This window comes from Filicampus tigris, chromosome 3, assembly GCF_054856515.1.
Source record: "Filicampus tigris isolate MCC_2025a chromosome 3, RoL_Ftig_1.0, whole genome shotgun sequence".
NCBI lineage: Eukaryota > Metazoa > Chordata > Actinopteri > Syngnathiformes > Syngnathidae > Filicampus > Filicampus tigris.
The window spans coordinates 27,363,583-27,379,490 of record NC_141219.1 but is presented as its reverse complement, the minus strand read 5'-3'; the positions used below and the strand labels follow the sequence as shown (position 1 = coordinate 27,379,490).

The following is a 15,908-nucleotide window of genomic DNA, read 5'->3' as shown; positions in this document are numbered from 1 at the left end:
AGCAGAAAAGACGGAGACATGAATAAATACCACAAAAGTCAATACAGCAGCTCAAATGACCTTAGCGGATGATTATCCCTGATCTTTGAACAGTGCTGTACAATTATAGACAACTTCATAAATATAAAAAATAACATATTGGTAAATTCATACTTTGTGCTAACCACACCTTAACCCAGTTTTTTTTTTATATTATAGAATTTACAATTTAAATAATAAAAGAATGCATTTATAATTGGTGTCGCTGATGGTGTAGTGATACACACGCCTACGTTGTGTGCGGGCAGTGTGGGATCGGTTCCCACTCAGTGACTGCGTCTGTGTGTGCCCTACGACTGGCTGGCGACCAGTTCAGGGTGTAGTCTGCCTTTCGCCCATTGTCAGCTGGGATAGGCTCCGAGCACCTCCCCGCGACCCTGTACAGGATAAGCGGTGTGGAAGATGACACATGACACAATTATAATTGCTGTTAAATGTGTAAAGGGAAGATGCAAAACGTTGAATGTTTTAGCATATACTGTAATGCATTCTAATGTAATTCACGTGAGGTGACAGCTGGGAGTAACTCAAAATTATCTCTTAAAACAGACATGTATTGGTATCCTTTTGATTTTCAGAAAAAAATTGTTCCACTAATTAATCCATAAAACACAATCAAGTGTCAAATGCAAGGCCACCGGTGCAGGTCAGCCGGCCACATCATTTCATGTGGCCTGTCAAAGCTTATGATAATTTTACCTAGACTTCTTTTCAAAACTAGATCTCTGATATAAAAATTATAATAATAAAATGCAGGGCCAGTTATGTAATGTGATGTGATCAGGGTTCCAACAAAGAACAGGCCTAGATAGACCAAAAAGACGCTGGCCAACAGTAACCGACGCTTACCCCATGTGGTGTCCGGCCGGCTGTCGGCACGTCACGCTGGAGCTTTATGTACCTTTAAGGAGCTCGGAGGCCTCGCTGCATTTAGAGGAGGTACATTAGTCCAGCCATCTCAGTCTCGTAACATCAGGAAAAAATTACTGTCACATTTTGCTTGGATTTTGGATTTTCAGAAGCTATGTGAAGATGTCTCAAATTATCCATCCATCCATTATCTATGCTGCTTCTCCTCACAAGGGCCGGGGGGCGTGCTGGAGCCTATCCCAGCTGTCTTCAGGCAGTAGGCGGGGCACACCCTGAATTGGTTGCCAGCCAATCGCAGGGCACACAGAGACAAACAACCACACTCACAATCACACCTAAGGGCAATTTAGAGTGTCCAATCAACTTACCATGCATGTTTTTGGAATGTGGGAGGAAACCGGAGTACCCGGAGAAAACCCACGCTGGCAAGGGGAGAACATGCAAACTCCACACAGGGAGGCCGAGGGCCGGGATCGAACCCACAACCTCTGAACTGTGAGGCGGACGTGCTAACCAGTCGACCACCGTGCCGCTGTCTCAAATTATTTATGTTTCAAATTGTAATATATTAATTAAGAACACTGAATGTGTTCTAAATGGCTTAAAATGTCATTGAATTTGCCTTGCTGTTCCTTTTTTAAAATGTTTTAATGTTGTAAGGTTTAATATTTTCTGGGTTTTTGTTTTTCTCTCTCTACTGGTCTTTTACACAGACTTATTGCACAAACACAAATGTTTCATCTCCCGTGGGGCGTTTTGTATATTGTATTGTCTGAATAAAAGTTATTCAAAAAAATAATTATTGCAAAAAAATAAAAATAAAAAAATAACATAGGGAAAATGTCACTTGTTCTCATCTGTTCCCTCACTCAAATCTGTCCCCCAAACTCCATCCATCCATTATCCAATCCACTTCTCCTCACAAGTGTTGCGGGCATGCTGGAGCCTATCCAAGCTGTCATCGGGCAGAAGGTGCCGAACTGTTTGCCAGCCAATCGCAGGGCACACAGAGACAAACAAACATACACACTCACAATCACACTTTGGGGCAATTTAGAGTGACCAATTAACCTACCATGCATGTTTTTGGAATGTGGGAGGAAACCGGAGTACCCGGAGAAAACCCACGCAGGCACGGAAAGAACATGCAAACTCCACTCAGGGAGGCCGGAGCCGGGATCGAACCCACGACCTCAGAACTATGACGTGGACGTGCTATGCAGTCGACCATCGTGCCGCCCTCAACAACAACTCAATCTAACAATGCTGTGGTTACAGAAACCTCGCCACAGTTATTGAAGCCTCACCGTGAAAATAGACGATTACATAGCTAGACGGATAGAAATGGGCTTCTGACTATACTTAGTCCAACTATTTTTTTAAGTTTCCCGTTTATCGCCTTCAAAATAGGCGTCCGCCATAGGAAAGGTTATTATCGTAAACAAAAATGAACAAAATAACGAAAAGTAAAATTAAAAAAACATTTTCGTTTACAAAATAAAATAAAAACAAAAATGTTTTTTGAAAAACAATAACTAACTAAAACGACATTGTCTGCTCACAAGACTAACTAAAACGAACAATAATCGTACCGAAAATACCATTCATTTTCGTCTTTGTAAGCTTTTGTGATCATTTAAAATGTAAAACACCGCGATGCCAGTTTTACAACAGTTGTGCAGTCGGACGGCACCTCGACGTTTGAAGTGACGTAACGCGTTTACAATTAGGTCTGATGGGTATAAAACAAAACTAAAAAGTTGGGAGACTTATTGCTCGAGGGGAAAAACCGCTCTCTCGTTCGCGCTCTCGCACTCGCTCTCTCGCACCCACACACTTTCAATATGGAAGGACTTAAATTTGTTGACATATATTCTGATGTACAAGTCTGCACTCTCCGGTTCAATTGCCAGGTTTTATGTTGCTTGTTTCATCTGTATTTCCAAGCAGCATTAATGCACTGCACTTTTCTTGGCCTTATTGCACTTAAATTTAAGTGGACTTTTATGTTTTATTTGTTGATGGTTATTCATACATTGGTAGTAAGTTATTACATTTTTCAAAGGGTATCTTTATTTGAATGAATAACACTTGTTACTGTAAAAAAAAAAAAAGCCACACCTGACAAATACATGAAATTCTAAAAAACTAAAACTAAAACTCATAAAAACTAAACTAAAACTAAGCATGTTCCCCAAAACTAAAACTAATACAAACTAACAAATCTATTCTAAAAACTAATTAAAACTAACTGAATTAGAAATAAAAAGTCAAAACGAAATAAAAACTAAACTAAAATGAAAAATCCAAAACTATAATAACCCTGGTCATACTCAGATAGGCGGACTGGTCTGTCACATAAGTGGAAGCAGAGCCGTGCCAAGCACTGACAGCAGCAACAACTGAAATTCTATCAGATTCTGTCATAACGGTCACTTCTCATGTATCTTGGTTGGTAACAAAGTTACCTAGAAGCCTAATGGACAGCTTGCTATGTAGAAACATTACAGTATCTGGATGTTTTACATCAACTAATAAGATCGTGTCTCACTTCCTATAAAGTAGAATGTCTTTTTTTATGATTAGGAGGATGAATCCACAGCAACTAAACTCACTCATTTCATTTCTGTTGCTTTATACTTGACTTGAATTTGAGTATTTTGTTTACCAGATTGAATAATGTCAAGCAGTGATATGATTGAGATGTGCGATGAATTAACAATTGCACAATCCTATTTGGACCAGGGTCAGATCTTCAACCAAATATGATTAAATTGAAAACCAACACAAGCCACCACAAAGATGTAAAAAAAAAAAACATGCTCTACTTGTTTGTCATCTTTTCCACTTCATGACACTCGTCTCAGGTTTCTACACTGATGAATAATGGTGGAATGCTTCTCTTGGTACATGTAATGTGACTCGTGGCTTTATAGTGAGAGGTGCAGCACTGCTGTTTTGTCAGAGGAGTCTTTGGATAAAGATCAATGGAAACAAATTAGACCCGTGCAGCCAGACTCCATACTGATCCAATTTACCATCTCTGCAATTCACATTATAATTCAGCTTCTTAGCGGATACACGCAGGCACTCATGCATGCACACACACACACACACACATGCACGCACACACACTCACACACGCACCCACGCACCCCCACGCACACACACACACACACACACCCACACACACCCACACACACTGTAGTTGGCGGGAAGAAATAATGTATCTTTCAAAGCAAGAACAGTTTACAACAGACAGTCATTTAGATACTGATGTGGAATAAACGTGAACAAATTGAGTAAGTAAGTAGTGACAACAACTACTGTTAATGTAGAAATTAGATGTGCTTTTAGTGTTGCAACTAAGAGATCGAAAGTAAAAATCTGATGACCTCAGTTAACAGTAAGGAAATTGAGGGGAGAGTGGCTGCTTTGACTGGACTTAAAGGGAGGAAATTACCAAACATCATTAACTATATCCAGATGTTGTGTCAAGTGAAATGAATGGAAATTAATCGAAGGTCTTTTTTATTATGGGTTAAACTGGGTATTGGGTATAACACAGACATTTGGTGCACTTTCTTGTGAATGACCCTGCTGGCAATTTTGCTTAAAAATAGTATACTGTGTAACAGGGGCGGAGCCAGAACGAGGCTAATGGGTGGGCCTGGAAAAATCAGGGTGGGCCTGAATATTTCTCTCACCGAGCACAATCCTCCTATCCCGACTCATCGTATATTCAAATGAAATGACCATCTGAATAATATGAAGTTCAGATCTTCTTTAGACAAGCACAATTATGCAGTTCTTAATATTCAATAAAATCAAAAAAGCATAAATTCCAAAATAATTTAATAATTTACTAAAAATTTTTAAATATATTTTTTTCATGAAGTTCATTGGGTGGGCAGTCTGTCAATCTGGGTGGGCCTGGGTGGCCCCTGCTGTGTAATGCAACATACGGTAAAACCTAATGGCCTAATTAAACTAAATTTGAATATACAAAAAAAAGAAAAAATGATCTTCTATCATTTCCAAAACAGGATATACAAACGGGTTGTGCAGGCGCAATGCATGTTGATGAAAATCTTCATGAGGAAACCAAGGAGTGCTCGGACTACATTTCAAGGCAGGGAGGTACATAAATGTAGTGACACAAGGGTAGGTGTAAAAACTAAGCCGTACAAATCATGCAGTAAGATTCTGCGTATATTGTAAACAACCATATTTAGTGTATCTGACAACTTAAAACTTAAGGTAATGTAACATATCTTAAAATGATCGGTGCATTATTCCATCCGTTGTCCATAAGTGGGGTAGCTGGATGCTACAGTTTACAGTTAGAAGACCTGACTTGATGTGATAGGTGCGGTGCACTCTGGACTGATTACCTCCCAATAACATGTCTGACCAATAAGGATAACAAGAATTCACACCCACTGTCACACCAACAGATAACTTAGGCAAGATGTTGACCCCAGAATCGTCTTGCAAGTGTGTGATGCATAACTTTCATTTCAGTGTCCATGTAATACTTCCTGTGTATTTTCTTTCATTTGCAAATTCAATCATGAAAGGATCTTTCCTTTCTGCCTTCCAAGATGTCTTTATATGTAGAATATGAGGCAAATAAATATACTGTAAACCAAATATGAGTTGAGATCGGAAAACATTTTACATTAGATAGGACTAAATGAAAACAAGCTGCCCTAATGTGTTCTGTAGTTTCACTCCCCCAACTCCATAAATATCAATATAATCTGCAATAGAGTTCATGTAAAAATCTAAGCAGAGTAGTCTCCATTCAGTCGGATTTGCATCAATTATTCATGGAAGCTCCTGTCGTCCATGCTGCTCATGGGATCGATGCCGCTGTAATGTGGATTAATACGAGCCCCGGTCGAGTCCGTTCTCGAGATTTGGATTTCACCAACTGCTCAAAGTTGTTCCTGGCCCAAACTTTGCACTATGCCTTTTGGACACTTATTGAGATCACATTGTGAGGGGGACAGTCTAGGTCCATTTGACTCTGGACTGGGCAGTTTGGAGTTTTGTACTCCATCTTCAATTGTATTCTTTGAGTGGCAGCACAAAAATGGCACAACCCAAACATGCTAATGAGAGGATATGTTTGAGGAATGAGTCACACTTGACTTGACCTGTATTAGCTGACCTGATGTAATTCCAGTTCCTGAAGGTATCAGATTCTGTATGGAATCAATCGGGTCGATTGCAAGAACATTCTTCAGTTGTCATCCATCTGGCCGCTGTGATAATGCAAAGAGCATTAAATATGCAGTTAAAGGAAGTTGAGTGTCACTACATTATCAGATATGTCAGACTTGATATAGATTTATTGATGAATATTTCATAAAGGTAAAGGAAAATACACAGGCATGCATGCACGCACATACACACATACACACACAACACAAGGAGTAATATTTTGTGTCTGACAGATTTGTTTCATGAATTATATTTAACCAAAAGTCATCCAGTGTTTGTAACTGGCCCAGACACCGCATATGACATGTCTGTCGGTAGCGCTGGCTGGAAGTTTTAAATGAGAAACGCAACGATCATTCAATCAATAAGTGAAGGCTTTTAGATGCTGTGTTGTTTCCTCTATTGAACTAAATAATTGATTGAACTCCTAAGCAGGTAATAAGTCCAAACAGGCTGCTGGTAAATCTGATTAATATCCTATAGTTGGGAATCTCCTGCAGAGCAACTAATGCTATTGTCTGCTCTGGGGCATTAAGTTTAACTACAACATAACCACTAATAAATAAAAAATAAAAAAAAAAAAAATATATATATATATATATATATATATATATATATATATATATATATGAATAAATAAATAAATATATATAAATATATATAATAGTGCTGTCAAACGATTACAATCTTTTAACTATTTAATCGCAAAATTTCCCATAATTAATCGCGATTAATCGGATTCGTCAACTACACAGTTTACAAAGCTTGAAACCGATATTTACTTGAGTAAATTAAGATGTAATTCAATTCAATTAAAGTAATTAATATGGAAAAAAATAAAAGTATATTTTGATTCAAAGACTGTTCTAATAGCTTTTTTTAAATCCTTGAATACGATGCTTTTCCTGTAAAATACAACTGTTGAACGATACACCAAAGACGTACAACTAATATGGTATTTGTATTTGGCTTTGCGAAGTGTGCAAATTATTTTGGGTTTCTCCAATGAGCCGTCGAGCAAATTTTTAAAGTAAAACTACGTTAAAAGTCAGTTTTTGTGACAATGACACTCCTCTAAGTTTGGCTGCAAAGTGATCAGAGAGAATGTGCCACAGGAAGTAAATAAAACTGAGTTAACTGAGTTCATTTTTTTAATGCGTTATAAAATTTAAATTACTCTCCATAGTTAATGCTTTAACTTTGACAGCACATATATATATATATATATATATATATATATATATATATATATATATATATATATATATATATATATACATATATATATACATATGTGTGTGTGTATATATATATATAATGTATACAGTACAGTATATATGATTGTGCGTGCGTGTGTTGTGTAATTGCCAAGTGGAAGACATATCATTTTGAGATCACCTTCCCCCCCCCCCCACATATTTCTCCTCCAGCTTGACACCGGTCCACCTCTTCACTCCATCCAGACACCAAAATGGGGAGGAGGAAACTGCTGCCCCCTGTGGGATTTGACGCAGTGATGTTATAGAACATACAACAACCTGCCATCTGTCAGAAGTGGAGAGGTTGCAAGCTGCTCACACGTGCCTGTTAATGTGTAGACAACGAACATGGATGAAGAGCTGTGTTTGTGACACTGTTTGTAAGGTAGGTTCATCTTTTCAATTCATTTAATTCATTCATCGTCACTTTAACTGCTACTCGCGGTCTGGTCAGAGATGGGCTAATGTTTAACCAAGGACATCACCAGACTGAAGGTTTTAATGAGCCAAAAAGATTAGAAGCAAGTTTGTGTTTTTGTCAGCATTTGTAGATTTGCTTACTATTAAAAAGTTGAATAAAAGCTATTTCAAACACATTCAATTTAATTTAATTGGGAGAGTGACAAGCTTATGCATTGCAACATTTGTGATGCACTTATCTTTTAATCATCTGCAGCAATACTGCTGTCCCTTAGACCAGCCTTTCTCAGATTTAGGGTTAGTCAGTCACCATTTATAGTTTAGTAAAATATAATCGGTTGTATTGCTCATTTAACTCATTTAGTTCTTTTTAAATACTGTGGAGATATTATTGTGAAAAATCTGTTAATTACTCGCCCTGTGATTGACAACCAGTTCAGGATGCACTGTATGCACCCCGTGCCTTATGCCCAAAGTCATTTGGGATCGGCTCCAGCTCATCCTTGAAAAATTGATGGATGTATTAATTAGCGTTATGGCATGTCAACGTTACGGCAGTACATTTGCTATTTTTTTTAAGTTAGGGTGAAATGGTAATAACGAGTTAGGAATACTTTAGGACAATAATAGGAGTTAGTAACAAAATGCAGTTAGGTTGTTTAAAACAATTTAAATGTACTTATTACTTAAACAAACTAATGTCACGTTTGATTGTCTGGTTAAAAAAAACATTATTGTTCTTACTTCGATGTGTTTTTTTTCAATTATATCACAGCGAGAGAAGAGGGAGCAGCCATGTCTGAGAAGAAACCCCGATGCTCAGACGCTCGTCCCAAAGGTGGCATTCGCAGTTGGAGTGCCGACAGTTACGTTTGGCGAGGAAAGAAGCGCTCAAGGAACTCTAGCAAGGGTTCCAGTCCTGGGGGGTTCGAGGCGGAGGTGTCGGAGGAACTCGGGGGACGGTCCACATCCTGTCCGAGGAGGCGCAGAGAGAGAAAGTGTAGCTGCAGCAGTCTTGGGGAAGACATTGACGCTGTGTGCCGAAAGGCCTTGTCCAGGCGCTCTTTGCGGCAGAAATTCCAGGATGCTGTGGGACAGTGTTTACCCGTGCGCTCGCATAATCCCCATCATCATCACCACCACCACCTACCGGGGGCCTCCCGTCCCTTATCTGTGTTATTCTGGTCCAAACGCAAGATTCACGTCTCAGAGCTCATGCAAGACAAGTGCCCTTTCTCCCCCAAATCGGAACTCGCCCGCAGTTGGCGCCTTTTCAAAAATCACGCCACCCACCCAAGTGCCCTCACGGACCTGGAGGCGAACCACAAACCTAACAGCCCATCTTCCTGCAACTCACCACCGCAGACACCCGTCTCCTGGGAGGAGATCTGCTGTTCCCCCGGGCCCGGAAGCATCGCTCAAGAGGACTGGGACACTATTTGTCCGCACGAACAAACAGAGGACAGCAGTAGCCACATCCTGGTCCCTGATCTCCTGCAGATAAACAACAGCTCCTGCTACTGGGGGGTGCTGAACCGCTTCGAGGCTGAGGAACTCCTGGAGGGCCAGCCGGAGGGAACCTTCCTTCTCCGAGACTCTGCCCAAGATGAGTTCCTTTTCTCTGTCAGCTTTCGCCGTTACAGCCGTTCCTTGCACGCGCGCATCGAGCAGAACGGCAAGCGCTTCAGCTTTGATGTGCGTGACCCATGCATGTACCGGGATGCCAGCGTGACAGGGCTGCTGAGACACTACAGTGACCCGGCCACCTGTCTCTTCTTTGAACCCCTCCTTTCGCAGCCGCTACCGCGAACATTTCCTTTCTCACTGCAGCACCTGTGCAGGGCTGTGATCTGCAGCTGCACCACCTACCAGGGGATAGAGAACCTGCCACTCCCCCCTCAGCTCAGCAACTACCTCCGCCAGTATCACATCAAGTGTCAGGGGGCCTGTGCTGTGTGACTATGCAAAGCGCATTTCATATCAAAACATACATTGGCCCCAGTGACCACATAAGGGTAAATACACGTGTGTGTCAGGAGGTTAGTATAGACAAAGGTGTTTTACTAAATTATTGGTCTCTTCATCTGTTTGTTTTCAAATGACTCGGAGAATCTTATCTGAATGTTCTCATCTACTCTTTTAATGCCTCTGTGTTACTGCCAGGAGGAGCTCATACAGGCCTCACGGTAGTTGAGACTCCGATTGGAGCCATTTAGTGCACTGCAATATATCTGACTTTTCATCAATAAACCAGTACGGGGGTGGGGTCCTCGAATGAGTTTGCGCAACAGTGTAAGAATATTTCTGTCATGTGGGGCAAGAAGGCAGTGGCAGTGATTAAATAATTAAAAAATGTTACTATGTTTTTTTCATTTGATATTTTTATATTTAAAGGAGAAGTCAACCCAAACATATTTTTTTCCAGAATATGTTCTATGCAAGCCCACTAGTTAAAACAAGGCATTCTGATAATCAATCCACCCGTTTTTAGACATCTCTGGGGGTGGCCATTTTGTCACTTCTGTTGACTGAAAAACACATCATAGTTGTTCAAGTAACGACCAAACACGGCTGAGCTGTTTTCTGGAGCTGAGCTGTGATTGGTCGATACCTGAGCCCTGAGCGTTTGTGATGTCATTTTCAGTCAACAGAGGTGACAAAATGGCTCCCCCTGAGATGGCTAAAACGGGTGGATTTTGCTGCTGAACTCATATTCCACAAAAGCAATATTAATCAGAATCCCGTGTTTCAACTAGTGGGTCTTTAAGGCTTAGAAATGTTTTTGATACAAATATTTACAGTAATTATGACTTAACTACTGTGTTAGGATTTGAGTAAGGAACAAAGGTTACATAACCACCAATCTTTAGAATCTGAAGGTGATGAACAGGAAATAACTTCGGTAGAAGTTAATGTCACCTTGTAGAATATTATTTTGGGGTAAAATGTATAAAGTATGTGTGTCTGTGCTTGAAGATCAAAAGTAATTGGCTGATATTTAATGTACTTAATTGGAAGTAAAAGTACAAGTATTGAAAGGAAAATTGCATGTATGGTCAAGCAGGACTACTCTTCCGCTTTGTGCTCTACGGTTCAGGCCTTACGTCATCAAACAATTCTTCTGATTTCATTTTGTACAAAAAAGTAACGAAAATGGTTGGGAGAAATGTATCAGAGTAAAAGTATACAGTTTACCGTTTATTTGGAAAATGTAGTGGAGTAAATGTGAAAGTTCAAACAAATATAAACAATAGTGCAAAATTACTTAAGTACAGCAATTATTGGTAATGTGTTACATACATTACAAGACTGGTCACTACAGTAGGAGCACAACTCAACCCCTTTGTAATCAACTGCTTCAAGTCTTCACTATGTACAATACGTTCAATAAATTGAAAAACGTATTACTATGCCCATCCCTACGAGCAAGTGAGATCTTAAGAGGGTGAGTTTCAGCTGGAAAAATTGAGTTTCTCTCTGGCCAACAGTATGCCAATGTGTTGATGATCAGAAGACAAAATTGCTTACAAGATTCAAGACAATAATCTGATTTTAATTGCCATTATTTAAAAACCTAACTGTGGTACTCTTCTACATTGTAGTACACCGCCAGCACAAGTGTGATTGCATCTTGATTATCCTCAAAACCCAAACCAAATCTCTCTCCAGGGGCTTTGAGTGGAAATTGTGGTTATAGAGTGAGCCGTGTGGATTTTTCGACATATTTCCTCCGCATGGAGGAAAAAGTGATGTGCTTCATTAAAACGACCAAAACCTCAATCTGTCTAGATAGATAGATAGATAGATAGATAGATAGATAGATAGATAGATAGATAGATAGATAGATAGATAGATAGATAGATAGATAGATAGATAGATTTGGATTGATAAAAATGAAAATTAAAAAAAATACACTCACAAAGGAAGCCAGTGAATGCCTTCTCCTCTGCAGCCACTTGGTGGCAATATAAATCATCAAATTGTTGTCTATCAAGCTGTTCCATGAAGGGTTGTCTACAGTCATGCTTTTTAAATGGGTATTTCAGAATCAAAATTGGTCCTGCTGAGTTAAAATTATTAGCACTTAACTTACTTGTACATGGTGGACTGGATTCAGTATGAATCTTCAAATACTCATCTCCAAATACTGGAGTCAAAGTGATATTTCCTGTAGCCAAAATATTAATACACAAAACAGAAAATTCAATTCATGATGCTTCGGTGGTATTAGTATTTCTGAGCTTTACTAAATCCGGACAGATTTAATTGTGTTGTATAAGTCATACTTCTTTGTTTATGTGTCAACTGCTGGGCATGTCAGAGCTGGACAGGCTAATGACATGGAAAATTCTGCTTTCGCTCTACAACAATCCACCTTGTACTCTGCAAAGGACATTTGCAAATGCCAGAGCTTCAGCAGAGCAAATAGTGAAACAACTGGACATGAAATATACAATTTCCTGCCCAAGTGGTGTGGAATCTTAATTCACGTTTCATTCAGCTCCTCTCTTCCAAACAACTGATAAAAAGGGAATATATGAACGATGAATAAACTATTTACAGTGAAATGTACCCGAAGACAGCTGGGATAGGCTCCAGCACGCCGGCGACCCTTGTGAGGATAAGCGATATAGATAATAGATGGATGGATGTACTGATTGATTGAAGAATGCACAAACATCTTATTCTTTTAAAAAATACACAGTAAATTACATACTATCGTTCTTGTATATTTTATCTATTTCATCCCAAAAGTGTTTGTACAAATATTTGTCAGTGGAGAATGTATAAAGAAGGGTGCATAACAATGCGTATAAACAATTCTGATGGCTTAATAGGTGAGAGAACAAAATCCCTGGAAATTTAATTTTCAATAACTTGTCAAAGTCTCAATATATATATATATATATATATATATATATATATATATATATATATATATATATATATATATATATATATATATATATATAATGCCACCAATATGCCAATCAGTGAACAATCATTTATTGTTTCAATTTGTTGACAACTGGTTCATGCATCCATGTTTTGCCTAAAACACTCACCAATCAGACATACACACAGCATAAATGTCCTCTGTCGGTTCCTGTATGCTATTAGATTTCACTGATGCACCTTTTAGACAACCATCTGTCTGCCAACAGAGGAGTTCCTGTTGAGCAGATCAAATTCTCCCCTAAGGTGCAGCTCAAAGTGGTGAGTGAGTGGAGAGTCAACACATGGCCTGTTGTCTTTTCCAGACACAGGAAAGACTCAGTCAATATTGTACCGGATATACATACATGCATACAGTATGTACAGCACTTTGCAAAACTTTTAGGCACCATTAGAATGAATTTTTGCTATAATAACCATGTGCAACTAAAATTTAGAGAGGTCATTCAATAGAGCCAAGTCTGGTTGAACTGTTGAGAATTTAATAAGTGGGAGGGGGGAAACAGTGCAGCGTAGTGTCACATTTGAGCTTATCGATTGAGTGCCATTATGATTCTGAGGGGGTGTGGACTGTTCCGTTAATGCCACAGTGCAGGGACGGACGGCTCCAGCGGTTTGACCGATACATAGGGGGGCAGAGAAAATAATTCATAAATATATTTTAGAATATCAAATAAAATGCCTGATCGTCTTAACTGTGGCTCCACAGATTTCTGACGGGGCAATAGCACCCTCCTAGCCCCAGTGCAGCGCCATCACTGCCACAATGACTCAAATGGTGAAAGCTGTAACTGCACTTTCATCCAGCTCTGACAATGTGTAATAAGTTCTTCCTTGATCCATACACCACATCGACACAAAGGTTTTTTAAAAAAAAAAAAAAAAAAAAAAAAAAAAACAACTACTACTTTTTACTCTTTTGTCCAACTTCACTGCGTCATTTTGCAATAATTATTTTTATTTCTACATAACGCAATAGAAACTGAAAACTTGCATTATAACACAAATGATAACGCAATCTTAAATATTCTCGTGATGTCCCCTGGCTAAATGCTATCTTGGCTGACACTTAAACAGTTGTAAACAGTTCAATCCACTCACAATACTTCCAGCCGCTAAGTGGATGTGAATAGGAAATTTGCCAGCTAATGAGCTTTAAATAATGTTTATGAATTATGAAACCCCTGCTGTGAAAATGAATATAGAGTACATGAATACGTGTGTGAATATGTACTTACTTATATTAATAGACAAGTTAATTGTGAATGGAATTATCAATCAACATAATGAAAAGTTTTGACTTATGACTTATAAACATCACATCTACTGTGTTCACATAAAAAAATATTCTACAAAAAAAATCCCGTTCTACTTTTCAATGACTTGTGGAATATTGTAGTTTGCTAAAATAACATTTTGAACAAGAATGTCATGAATATCTTAAACACATGATCTACAAATAGGCTGAAATTTGAGTACAGTTGTTTGTTTAGCTACATTGCTGCTATTTAAATACGATGAGGAGTTATCTTCAGTAACAAGTGTGTGACTCTCAAATGACAAATTATTCCAATTATAAACCATGATGTGGAGAAAGTCGTAGAATATTTTGAATGATTTTACCTTAATTTATTAAAAGGGTATTCTGTATTGCTTTTACTTTAATTTATTAAAAGGACATTCTGTATTGCTGGAGGGCGGCACGGTGGTCGACTGGTTAGCACGTCGGTCGACTGGTTAGCACGTCCGCCTCACAGTTCAGAGGTCGTGGGTTCGATCCCGGCTCCGGCCACCCTGTGTGGAGTTTGCATGTTCTAACCGTGCCTGCGTGGGTTTTCTCCGGGTACTCCGGTTTCCTCCCACATTCCAAAAACATGCATCGTAAATTGATTGGACTCTCTAAATTGCCCCTAGGTGTGATTGTGAGCGTGTGTAATTGTTTGTCTCTGTGTGCCCTGCGATTGGCTGGCAACCAATTCAGGGTGTCCCCCGCCTACTGCCCGAAGACAGCTGGGATAGGCTCCAGCACGCCCGCGACCCTTGTGAGGATAAGCGGTATAGATAATGGATGGATGGATGTATTGCTGGAATATCCTTTTGTCAATAAATTACTACTACTACTAACTGTACATATTATTCTTGTAACTAATACTCTGACTTAATGTTGTTGAATCTGGGCGTGAAAGTGAAAGTAAAAGCCCAAGGACAATCCATTTTCGAGGATTTAAAACATCCCATAAATGTTATTTGCATTCATGCAGCGTGTTTTCTGTTTTTGGTACTCTCGACCTCTACGGCTCAATCCCAATACCCACACTTGCACGCTACGGTCTTCGCTGAAGTGCACATCCAGTCGAAGTGCACGAATGATTTGAGGACGCAGGTTACAAGTGTACAAAAATTGGTGAATTGGGACATTGCCTGTGATGTCATAGTCCGTATGCCCCTGCGTCAGCGAGCATGGCGGCACGGGTTGTTGTTTTGGAAATTTTGGTGTTCAAAAGTATATTAAATCTTCATCAAAGTACAGAAGTAGTAAAGTAAAACTCGGGCTCGGTCTTCGAGTCGATGGGAGCTGTCGCCATTATTTGGATTATATACGCATGCGCAGAAGGTTGCTAAGTACGGCAGGCAAATTAGGACAAAACATGTAGGTAAACATAAGGGGGAAACGGTCATGTCATCTTCCAAACCGCTTATCCTATATAGGGTCGCGGGGAGTTGCTGGAGCCTATCCCAGCCGTCAATGGGCGAAGGCAGACTACACCCCGAACTGGTCGCCAGCCAGTCGCAGGGCACACATAGACACTGTCACTGAGCGGGAATCGATCCCACGCTGCCCGCACACAACTCAGGCGTGTGTACCACTACACTATCAGCGGACGGGGGAAACGGTGACTTTAATTAACATCGATTGAAATTGCACGGATACATATGATGAACTTATGATAATCGAATTTATAAACTTGAAGTTTTCAGCACACGCAAACAATTCACACCTTCAAGTTTGGTCAAATCCGCAATGCTAATATGCTTGGTCTTGCCATGTATGCGAGCTCAGCCAAAGTGCGGGCGGGAACGCGCAAATGAGGGGCACAAGGGTGCAAGTGTAGGTATTGGTTTGGTATTGGCCTA

General features: G+C 39.6%; 1 protein-coding gene across 1 annotated transcript; it reads left to right on the top strand.

The window, feature by feature from the left end:
• The first annotated feature begins 8,612 nt into the window (after positions 1–8,612).
• Positions 8,613–9,776, top strand: socs4 (suppressor of cytokine signaling 4). Its single transcript, XM_086026059.1, has one exon. The coding sequence runs from the start codon at positions 8,613–8,615 to the stop codon at positions 9,774–9,776; it is 1,164 nt and encodes a 387-aa protein (XP_085882185.1).
• The last annotated feature ends 6,132 nt before the right edge of the window (positions 9,777–15,908 follow it).